The sequence below is a fragment of the Macrotis lagotis genome, chromosome 7 (genome assembly GCF_037893015.1).
Source record: "Macrotis lagotis isolate mMagLag1 chromosome 7, bilby.v1.9.chrom.fasta, whole genome shotgun sequence".
In the NCBI taxonomy this organism is placed as follows: Eukaryota; Metazoa; Chordata; class Mammalia; order Peramelemorphia; family Peramelidae; genus Macrotis; species Macrotis lagotis.
In genome coordinates this window covers 156538351-156550457 of record NC_133664.1, presented here as the reverse complement: position 1 = coordinate 156550457, position 12107 = coordinate 156538351, and the positions used below count along the sequence as shown (strand labels likewise).

The following is a 12107-nucleotide window of genomic DNA, read 5'->3' as shown; positions in this document are numbered from 1 at the left end:
AATTTCTGAGAATTAGTCTCCTCAATCAACATGTGTTTAATTAAATCTTTTAATATGGTAACCACTATTTAAATAAGTCTATTAGCTTACCAAAAAGAATAAAATGCATCTACATCTTCAAATGATGCATTCATGTCACCAAGTTTAGGAACATTTTTCTTATTTGACCATCTGAAAATTAAAAAAACAAAAACAAACCCAGTCATAAAAAACGGTACAAAACTTGAATAGATGTAATAATGTATAGCAAAGGAAACTTTTTTAACCACTTAGGCCTTATAGGATGGACCTTCAAAATATAATATAAACAGCTGATTTGATATCTTTCCTTATTATTTTTATAATACTTGCTAAAAAGCCATGACACTAACAGTCTTTTATAAAATTAGAGTTTAATTCCTAACTTCCCTATCTGATTATAAAGTCACCCTTTCACACGTCAGATGCTACACATAAAGTAAAGTTTGAAAGTGAAAGCCTGGTTAGTGTTGAACACCAGAGAACAGTGATAGAAGTACAGATGAAGAAACTGGAGTTAATAATTTTTCTAGTTTTTTTGAGTATCCTCTCTAAAATATGAGGAAGGAGGAAGCAGGATCTTCTCCCAAACATTTAATGACTTGCTGATGACGCATCTTGAGAGGCAATATGGTGAAACAGGAAGAATATTGGATCTGGAGATAGGGCCTGGCTTCAAAACTGCCCCATTGTTTAACTCCATGAGTAACAGTGAACAAATTACAATTTCTTACAGTTTCAATTTCTTCATCTGTAAGGTGAATGAATTTGGGAGAGGTAAACTATCTATTTAGCTTATGATGCTATGTAAAGAGAAAGTATTTGTTTGGCAAGCCTAATGTCAAGTTTAACTTTTTTTTTAAAAAAAGAATCCTTTCTATGGAAATAATAGCTAGTAGATACAGAAACTGAGCTTAGGGAAGTTAGACAAGTTGACAGAGACTAGAAAACCAACCTACAAGTCCAAACTTAGAAAAATAAAGGTTTTCCTACTCTCATACCCTTTGAATTGAAAGGTTTTTGGCTTCTAAGTAGGATAATTAGACTAGATGGTCTCTGACCTTCGTCTCTGTATCTATTAAAGAACTGGTAATATGTATGTCGAGAGCGGGAAAATGATTGTAACCTATCTAAAATAGCTGTTAAACAAGTATATATACACTATATACTTTCATTACCTGGTTGTTTAGCCCTGAAAGGACATAAATAGTGATCCTAGGTACCTTAGATGAAGAATAAAAAGTGGGAAAATAGATGTATAGCCATGTGAGAAAAATCTCTCAAAAACAGGAAGGTTCAACAATATGATGGTTTACATTAGATAAAAAAAAGTAAAAAAAGTGGACTCAAGAAAGTTTAAAAAATTGTAAAGATATAAAAAAAATCTTGAATGTAAATCTACCCTTATTCAGAGAAATCATGGTTTCTCTGAGCAAGAGAGAACAATTGTTTTTCTCAACTAATACTGGGCAAAAGGGAGAAAATATTAATCAGCAAAAGAGAAAAATTAGAAAGAAATGAAGTTACAAGCAAGTAATGTATGTATATTATATTGATTCATTATCACATTATATAAAGCATTGTGAAGATAAGAAAAACATAAAACAGGTTCTAGAAAGTGTCAAAATAGGACTGTTGTTTTAGGGAATGGAACAATGGAGAAAACTGAGTCTGCTAGACCCTTTTACAAGGTAAGAAGATATTCTTTTTCTCCTTCCTTGTGCAATAAGAGGAAGTGAAATCATTTTTTTCAGAAGAAAAAGGAGAAATATGCATGCAACAGGGTTCTGAGTTCAAAAGGTGATGCCGTAGCTCACCTGGAATTCCTTTCAAACACTGGTGAAAACACTTCAAAGAAATTGTCCTTTGCTTCATTTTTAGAAGGAACTGAGTTATCAAAAGTAGGATCTATACTGTTAAATGCTCGTCTTTTCACAGGGTCAGACAACATTTCATAAGCTGAGGAAAAAAAGTTACAAGGTCACAAAACATCACCAGATATGACCTGACTTTACAAGTTTCTATGAGAAAATGCTTATTTTACTGATGTTAGTAATATTTAAGTTAAAGTAGGCTTTTAGCCATTCCCCAATTGACAAATGGTCAAAGGAGATGCAAAGGCAATTTACAGATGAGGAGATCAAAGGAATCCATAGTCATATGAAAAATTGCTCTAAATCATTACTTATTAGAGAAATGAAAATTAAAGCTTCTCTGAGGTACCACCTCACACCTCCCAGACTGACCGATATGACTAGAAAGGATAATGATCATTGTTGGAAGGGTTCTGAGAAATCTGGGACACTATTACATTGTTGGTGGAGCTGTGAACTCATCCAGCCTTTCTGGAGAGCAATTTGGAACTACACCCAAAGGGCAACTAAAATGTGCATACCCTTTGATCCAGCAATACAACTACTGGGTCTATATCCTGAAGAGATGATGAAAAAGGGTAAAAACATCACTTGTGCAAAAATATTCATAGCAGCCCTGTGTGTGGTGGAAAAGAATTGGAAATCAAGCAAATGTCCTTCAATTGGGGAATGGCTTAGCAAAAGGTGGTATATGTATGTCATGGAACATTATTGTTCTATTAGAAACCAGGAGGGACGGGAATTCAGGGAAGCCTGAAGAGATTTGCATGAACTGATGCTGAGTGAGATGAGCAAAACTAGAAAAACATTGTACACCCTAACAACAACATCAGGGTGATGATTAACCTTGATGGAATCGCTCATTCCATCAGTGCAACAATCAGGGACAATTTGCAACTGTCTGCAATGGAGAGTACCATCTGTATCCAGAGAAAGAACTATGGAGTTTGAGCAAAGACCAAAGACTAATACTTTTAATTTAGAAAAAAAATCTGATATCTTATTGCCTGATCTTGCCATCTCTTACACTTTATGTTTCTTCTTTAAGGATATGATTTCTCTCTCATTACATTCAATTTGAATCAATGTATACACCTTCTGTGAGGGTGGGGGGAGGGAAGTAAGATGGGGGGAAATTTAAAACTCAAAATAAATAAAATCTTTATAAGATAAAAAAATAAAGCAGGCTTTTATTTTTACAGTTCAATCATGTACTATTAACTTCTACTGTAAAGATGATTAAGCAACAGTTTAAAGATCCATTTATTAAGCAAGTAAGGATCCTCACAATACATGAATGAAAGGAGTTGATGTACATATAAGACTTTTCATTTTGATCCTGAAAATGTGGTAACTTCATTTTAAATTAACACACTTTTTAAGATTAAGGACTTTTTAGAAATGGTGATTACTACTCTGAGGAAAACATATTCTTATTTTACTTAATAAATGTATAAATGCTATGTCTAATATTAAGTTTCTTGCCTGTAATATTGTATCCAATTACAAGTTATACAATGCATGAGAATACTGAATGAACTTCTTCCTTTAGTTTAAACTAATGCATTTAGTTTAAACTAGTTTATTTAAATAATAAAACTAGTCATGAAAAAAAAAATTCCTTTTGAGTTCAAGGATAACACAATATCATACGTTAATTCAGATTATCTCTTGAAATGGAATAGAATGGATTATAAATGTCATCATGAAATAGAAAAAAATTTTAAATCAATTCTGGTGCTCTTAGAAATTATTTTATTTACCCCATTGCCTTACCAAAAAAAATTTATTTTATTTAACTGAAAATGGTTTACTTTTCACCCAACAACATGAAATATACCACTTAAGATATTACTATTAGCCTACAAAAAGATCTACATCAATTTATTAAACAGAAATTCCTATCACTGAAAATATATCCTTACCTTTAGTTATGCAAGTAAAGTAGTCATTTTCCCCTTCTGCTATTGGTTCACCTGCTGCTTTTCGTTTGTCTGGATGATGTTTCAAAACCATCGCTTTATCTACCAAATGAGTCAGGTTTGGATAAGTTCTGTCACTTAATGTTTTGTATTTGAAAATAAAAACAAGTTAAAATAATTCATTTCTGGAATCTTGAGGATAATTTTGATTGTCATGACAAATACTTGATCATGGAACAGATTCCTCCACCACCACCATTTTTGGATGATGACCATTAGACAATCTGAATCACCAAAGACCCTGCATCCATAAAAATAAATAAAAACTACACACTTCTCTACTCATCATGGTATAGTGGAAAAGACACTGTACTTGGAGCTACAGAACCTGTGTTTGAATCTTGCTCCTAGCACTTATTAATTGGGCAAAGATAAGCAAATCATCTCTCAAATATTCTTTTTTTTTTTTTAGATTTTTTCAAGGCAATGGGGTTAAGTGGCTTGCCCAAGGCTACACAGCTAGGTAATTATTAAGTGTCTGAGACCGGATTTGAACCCAGGTACTCCTGACTGCAGGGCTGGTGCTTTATCCACTGCGCCACCTAGCACCCCATTTTCCTTTTCTTACAATAGTTATACTACTTACTTCATAGGGTTTTTCTTTGCAAATATTAAAGAACTAGATAAATATTAGTTATTATAAATATCTTAAAATAATCTAAATAAGGAAAAAATTCAACTATCCACCAGAATCCTTTTTTTTTTTTTACTGCATCTCAGGATTTCAATAGTATAAGAAATTCCTAGAGTGAGGAAACTTCCTTGACTAAAGCAGATCAGTAACTATTCTACTGTCAAATCCTTAATACTAACAAAAGTCTGCATTATAGAAAGATATAAAGTGAACAATCAGATTTGTAAATAAACTAAGTTTTTAAAGTAATTTCTTTTATTTTATGTACTGTAACCAAAAAAAGTTCAAAACTATTTTGGTACATACACTGCAAGTAATATTTATTGTTTTTAATTCTTCACTCGATATGGCTGAGGGATTAGACTTCTGATTTCACTTTAACTCTCAGAAAAGGAAACTCTCACCAATCCATGCAGGATGGCATGTCTTCAATTTACAGGTACAGAGCCTTTTCTAAAGAACCGAGAGGATAAACCATGTCCAGATTTAGATAGTCCTAAAGTATCCAAGTGGAGTTTACATTCAGATCTTCTTGGAAATTAGGCAGTCTAGTCACTGTCTCTTCTTAGCCAGGTAGTTTATTAGTCATAATGTTTGTACTTAGGGAAAAAAAAAACAAAAATGCTATATGCCTTATTCCTGGACCTCTGAAACGATTCTAACAAGAGAATCAATTGTACTATCAAAATAGTGAAAGGAAATGAAGGAAAAGAAAGGACATTTTTATTAAAGAAGATATAATGTCCAGTATTACTGGCAATTAATTGTCAAAATACATGATTCAACTATCCTAGTGCATATAAGTGGAATGTTGCAATCCATTTTAAAGGTTATTGGCTTCAATGTTAAGACTTCCCAAGAGAAGTATGATTTCTATCAATATATCTACAGTCTATCAGGTCTCCACCACCCCTGGGCTGGGTCTTGATTAGATACATATTTCTTTCTACAATTATTAAAAATACAATAACATAGTCTAAATTATTCTCTGCTCTCTCAAGATACTTTCTAGTTTTAATTTATTTAATTTAATAAATCACCAATAAAAATTAGAAATTATATAAGCAAGAAGATATTTTATTACATACGATGGATTCATCTTGCTTACCCCAAAATTAATTCTCAAAGATACAGGTTTCAATAGCTAAGTCATTTCCAGAAAGGAAGATTTAACAATAAAAATGTAAAAATGAATAACTATGAATTCTGTCAGTTCATCAACTATAAATCTTCATTATCCTATACTGTCACATTTAATAGTGAGAATGGACAAAAATGTAGTAGCTGAAAAAAGAAAAGCTTTCAAAAAAAGATGTTTTATGAGTTAAACACTTCTCATTTTCTAGTAATATGCCTTAATGTGGCAAAAATCTCTTAGGAACAAATTTATGCTTTTGTTTTTTTATATTCAAATGTTCCTTTCATAGGATTTCAAATACTTTGACACTTATTATACCTCAAAATTTAAACTTGTTTACTACTGTTAGGTTAAAAATTAATGTTTGCTTTATATGGCTATATATGTTCTATTAAATAACATGGCAAGCTGGTTAATATCTATTACCACATGAATTTCATGTTGTGAATTTATTGGCATTTATAAAGATCCCTCACCATCTTCACCCTCATCCCAAAAATAATACTGTAAAGTGGCAACAATGGAAGTAAAGTTTAGAAAAAAGTGTTTTAAAATTTCTAGTCATATACTTTTCAATGCGTATCATTATAAAGGATAACATCAGTAGAATCATATACAACATATTATGTTCATGAAGCAAACTATTAAAACCTAAATTGATCTTGGATAAGATTTTTCCACAGAGATTATAGCTGACATATTTAAAGGGATGGAAGTGACAGTATCTCTAGTTAACTACATCAGCTTACCAACTATTTAGTCTAGAACAATGCTTCTCAGTATAAGAGCTAAAAAAGTTTGAAAACTATCCCTATTACTTTCTTTTCCAAGACCACCACACAGGCCCTTTTCAGTCTATCCCTGTGATTCCAAACCCTTTCTTTAAATAGTACATTGTTTATCTTTGACTTCCCACTTCTTTCTATGAAACATGCTCAAACACTCATCTATCCAGACCCATCCAAGTATTTGATGTACAGCTATTCTGGAAAAGATACTGTGCCAAAGACTATGAAGGATATAAAGAAATAACCTGTGTCTTCAAAGAGGCGATAATTTAATAGGTGTGTCATTCTAAATAGAAGTAATTCTACTCTGAGGATTTGAGAAATATAATAAAAAGAGTATCAAATAAACTGATATGGGTTACAGAGGAAGGAAATACTACCTCCACTTGGGTGATTTAGAAAAACCTTCATAAAAGAAGTGATAATTAAGCAGTTCTTAAAGGTGGATAGAAATCTGAATGGTAAAGATGAGGTACAAATATAGTAGATAATAAAGTAGCAAAAGAAAGAACCCAAGTTAAGAAGGCCAAATAATCTAGTAGATGTGCTAAAACACAGACACAGATACACAGACACACAGACACACAGACACACAGACACACACACACACACACACACACACACACACACACACACACACTCTCTCTCTCACACTATTGGGTACCCTGGGTCAAATTATAAAGGACTTTGAATGCAATACTTGAGAATTTATTTGACAGGCAATAAGAAGACACTGAATGACTGAAGAAACAATTATCGCCATCAGAGCAGTACCTCAGAGATGTATCTGACATTGCTATGTAGAGAGGAAACACTAGAGACAAAAAATTAGTTAAGGGGTTAATATAATATTCTCAGAAAGAGATATTTACGTATTGAACTACTATGGCAGCCCTGGGAATGATTTATGTGAAATTTTTGTAATTAAGATTTTATAGAACTTGATGACTAAATGTGAAACAAGATAAAAACAAAGATTGTGGAACCATTAGGAATCAAAAGGAACAAACTGGGAGACTTCAGATTTTGGATTTGACAAGTTTGAGCTGATAATGGGAAATCCAGATGTTCAAACAATTAGAAATGTTAAGTGTGGAACTAGGGAAAAGATAGGCTACAGATATAACAAGTTGACATCACTGAAGACAAATGGGCAAGGTTGAGAATGTTGAGAAAGAAGAATGTTGAGAAAAGAATCTTAAATAATAGAAGGAAGAAAAGTCTGGGAAGAAAGCAGAGGTGGGAAAAAAGGTAAGAGAATGTAATTTCACAGAAATCAAGAGGGGAGAGAATATTAAATAGATGCTGAGATACTGAGATATTCACCTGAATATACCTAACACATTTTAGGAGCTTAGCAAGAGCTTATTAATTAGTGACTGATAGGCTGGCTCTTTAGAGATTCCATGAGCTTGTATAGCAGCTAAGGAAAGGATTAGGTCTCATTGGTAATCTTCAATTTTTTGGACATAGTTCAAATTATCCCTGCATGTAGCTAAAGCAGAGTGAAAGTATAGATCCTAAGAGTTGAGAGGATCTCTGTTCAGATCTCACTTTCTATCCTTTCCAGATACTATATAACCAGTTCAACTTAATGATGTCTTGAAACTCTTGCCCCTTGTTCTATTGCAGCTCATGCTTTGGCAAACCCTACCTTTACCTTCTCCACTCTGACTTGGTGAGTTTGAACATCCATGGAGAAAGTTAAATAGCTGTGCAGCTAAAAACAGCACAAACTTCTGTTACCTCAATGAGGCACCAATCTAGAAATCATTTTAATCTTCACTGACTGACTACCATTGTCCTCAAAATAACCATCCTAAAATTTCTTTTCAAGCCTAAACTACTTTTCCTACTACATTTCAGCAGAAGGACTGGACTCCAATTTTGGCAAGGGGTTCTAATTTCTTTCTTCTTCCCTATTGTGCAAGTTAAAACTTCTCCTTATTAATCTCTACCTTCTCCCCTTTTTGTTCTAATTTCTAACAAACAACTCTAACAAAGAGTAACTTCATTCAAATCTCTTGCTATTTATTTCAATCCTTCTAGTCACTTAGGTTTCAGTTTCCTTTAACTCCTCCCCTCCCCCTCTTATATCTAATGTATTGCCACTTCTCATGGATTCTACGACTGTAAGATCTCTTTCATCCATCTCCTTTTCTGACACCAGGCTATTGATGTTCTTATCACCTTTCATCTGAACCTCCTTAACAGCCCTCTCAAACCCATCTTCCATGGAACAATCATAACTGTCAAAATAATCTTCCTAAAGTACAAGTTTATGTTGTTCCCTTGCTTGAATATTTTCAAAAGCTCCCTATTTCCTTGAGGATAAAAGACAAAACTCATCAGGACATTTAAAGCTCTGCACAATCTGGTTCCAGTCAGATTTACTGAATTTATGATATAATTCCTTGTACTCAGATCCATTTGCTTTTTCCAGAACTCAGCATTATTTTCCAATCTTTTGCCCAACTATTTCTCATCCATATAAATATACTCCCTCTTCACCTCAACTTATGCTCCTTTGCTTTCTTCAAAGTTAAGCTCAAGTGCTATCGTACATAGAAAGCCTTTCCCTATGAACTCCTAACTGCCAGAGCTCCTTCCCTCTTAAAATAAATTGCATTTACTTATCTGTTTGATGTTGTATCTCCTGTAGTACAATGTAAGTTTTTTTTAAAGGGCAGGCACTATTTGTCATTTTTATCTTTGTATCTTCCCCAACCCTGATAACAAATTTTCCAAAATCTTCCCAAGCTGAAATATGAATTTCTAGTTGTTTTCTTTACCTACTACAGTGTTATAATTGGTCAAATTGAGCTTTTAATTTTTTTTGAAGAAGAGATTATGGTGGATATAGTCACAAGATACAGGGTATAGTAAGAGGCAGGTGTTTAATATAGGAGAAGAATAACATTGTTAAATGTAGATGAGGCAACTGAAATTTGAATTGGTTGGTGAAAATTTCTGTATAATTTTTCTAGCCATTTAAGATATGAGGTCTTACCAAAAATAAATCTTTATTATTGAAAAAAATATGGGGTGGCTAGGTTGCACAGTGGATAGAGCACCAGCCCTGGAGTCAGGAGTACCTGAGTTCAAATCCAGCCTCAGACACTTATTAATTACCTAGCTGTGTGGCTTTAGGCAAGCCACTTAACCCCATTTGCTTTGCAAAACAAAACAAAAAACAAACCCTAAAAAATAGGGCAATATCAAGAATAATATGACCTAAATCTAAAGCAAAGCAGTTAGCCCTTCAGTAATGTCTAACTCTTCATGACCCCATATGAGGTTTTCTTGGCAAAGATACTGGAATGGTTTGCAATGGAAAACTTTCTTCAGTGAATTAATACAAACAGAAGTTAAGTGACTTGCCTACTAGGATCACAGAGCTAGTAGGTATCTAAGATCAAATTTGAACTCATCTTCCTAACTTCAGACCCAGAACTCGCATCTACTGAACTGACTCCTAAGAGAACATGGTAGGGGCGGCTAGGTGGCGCAGTGGATAAAGCACTGGCCCTGGAGTCAGGAGTACCTGGGTTCAAATCTGGTCTCAGACACAATAATTACCTAGCTGAGTGGCCTTGGGCAAGCCACTTAACCCCCATTGCCTTGCAAAAAAATAAAAAAAAAAAAAAAAAAAAAAAAGAGAGAGAGAGAGAGAGAGAGAACATGGTAACTTTCACAAAATACAGGTAAGACTCATTATCAATAAGACCAGAAGTTTTGTTTACTTTTAAAACTTAAGAATCCTTTTTACATTAATGGGAAAATTCATCCCAATATAATTTTTTATTCTTAATGAAGAAGTATAAAAAAATGAGAAAATACAATGTTTTCTGATTTTGTTGGCCCGAGTATATATCCTAACCACAAGGTGTTTTTTCCTGATATAGTTTTACAAAGACACAGTTAAATCTAGAGCTTTTTCACGCCCTTTAAAAAGAACAATCATAGGGCAGCTAGGTGGCGCAGTGGATAGAGCACTGGCTCTGAAGTCAGGCGTACCTGAGTTCAAATCCAGCCTCAGACACATAATAATTACCTAGCTGTGTGGCCTTGGGCAAGCCACTTAACCCCACTGCCTTGCAAAAACTAAAATTAAAAAAAAAAAGAACAATCATATTCCTATGTCAGACTTAGAAAAATTCCAAAATAGTACTAAATAGAAAATACTTACGGGCTGCCTTGATTTGTTTCTGAGTAGCCCTGTATCTTACATGTCCAAGTCCAAGAACAGCATAATGATCTTGATTCTGAAAAACAAATATAAAAAATTTTAATTCAACAAAAATGTACTTCTCAACTTTTGTGTCAGCATATGCTAAGTATGGCTAAGAAAGCTTTCCTCAGGCCATAGATAGATCAAATATGCAATATGAAAGACTAGCTAAAGGGCTCCAGCTCCTGCCTTGATGCCAACAAACAGGAGACACAATCCTGAGTAGGAAAAGACTTGAGACCTGTTGGCCACAAAAAGACTATCTCTTGGAATATTCAAGCAGTATTAGTGGCATATAAGCTTGAGAGTAGGATTATTTCATTTCTTATTTTTGAATGGCTACTTTGCAGGACAGTACCTAACACATTTTAGGAGCTTAGCAAAAATTCATTAGTGGGGTGGCTAGGTGGCACAGTGGATAAAGCACTGGCCCTGGAGTCAGGAGTACCTGGGTTCAAATCCAGTCTCAGACACTTAATAATTACCTAGCTGTGTGGCCTTGGGCAAGCCACTTAACCCCATTTGCCTTGCAAAAACCTAAAAAAACAAAAACAAAAACTCTTTAGTGACTGATAAGCTGCCTCTTTAGAGATTCCATGAGCTAGTATAGCAACTAAGGAAAACAGTGTAGCTTTCAACTAACTCAAAATATGGATCATTTTATTTGTACTAGCTTCTTATGTCCCAAAGATGGTAATGAAAAAGATAATTTTACTTGGAAAAACTTATCCTCAACTCCTCATAGGAGCAGGCTAGATAATAAAAGAGCTAAAATAAAGAATACTACCCAATAGCCTGCTTAGGCTAGAAGAGGGGTTAAGTTAGATGTAGAGAGAATTATAGATAACAAAAAGGTTAGAGAGACATCTAGAGAACAGATAAGGAGTGAATAAAGAGTGTCTTAGGAATAAGGAATGTCATGTAAGAGTCTGGTCTTATTTCTGCTATCAACAAATGGAATCCAGAAATTGTTGCAGTAAAATAAGAGGTTCCTAAGGTTAACTCCTTAGGACAATCCCTGTGTAACACAAATGAACTGGTCAGGGTAGCAACAAGGGGGGTGGGGGTTGGAAAAGAAGCAGTGCCCATCTTTTCCTTCTTTATCATAGGATCATTAGCATCAAAGGTAGAGAGGCAGAAGCCCATCTAGTCTAATGCTCTAACTTTAGAGATAAGAAAAGTGAGACCCAGTTAGATGGCTTTGCAAAGGTCATATAGGTAGTAAGAAGCAGAATCAAGATTCAAACTATGTCTTCTTCAATCTTAAGTTTCTTCTAGAGGCTATGTTTTCTTCTCTGGATATTTATTTAGCACATCTTCTCCTTTCTTTCCTACCTGCCTTGAAAACTAGTATTTACACTGAATAAAGTAGGAAAAATTCTCATTTAAAAAAAATTAGTTGTATTGGTAGGCAAAAAGGACTTTTCAGAAGGTTACAGAAT

The 12107-nt window shown here is 34.0% G+C and overlaps 2 protein-coding genes across 3 annotated transcripts in view; one reads left to right on the top strand and one right to left on the bottom strand.

Annotated features, from left to right (window-relative positions):
- DNAJC2 (DnaJ heat shock protein family (Hsp40) member C2) overlaps positions 1–12107 on the bottom strand; it is a 37444-nt gene that overhangs the window by 23140 nt on the left and 2197 nt on the right. For both annotated transcript variants that reach the window (XM_074193989.1, XM_074193990.1), the window contains exons 3-6: positions 10624–10699; positions 3818–3916; positions 1836–1977; positions 91–171 (exon numbers count right to left, since the gene is read on the bottom strand). In XM_074193989.1, the coding sequence (XP_074050090.1) occupies positions 91–171; positions 1836–1977; positions 3818–3916; positions 10624–10699 (398 nt within the window). The remainder of the gene's footprint in view (positions 1–90; positions 172–1835; positions 1978–3817; positions 3917–10623; positions 10700–12107) is intronic.
- The window catches only part of PSMC2 (proteasome 26S subunit, ATPase 2), a 45164-nt gene continuing 40676 nt past the window's right edge, over positions 7620–12107 (top strand). The window contains exon 1 of the mRNA XM_074193993.1: positions 7620–7685. The gene's annotated coding sequence lies outside the window, so the exon portion shown is untranslated. The remainder of the gene's footprint in view (positions 7686–12107) is intronic.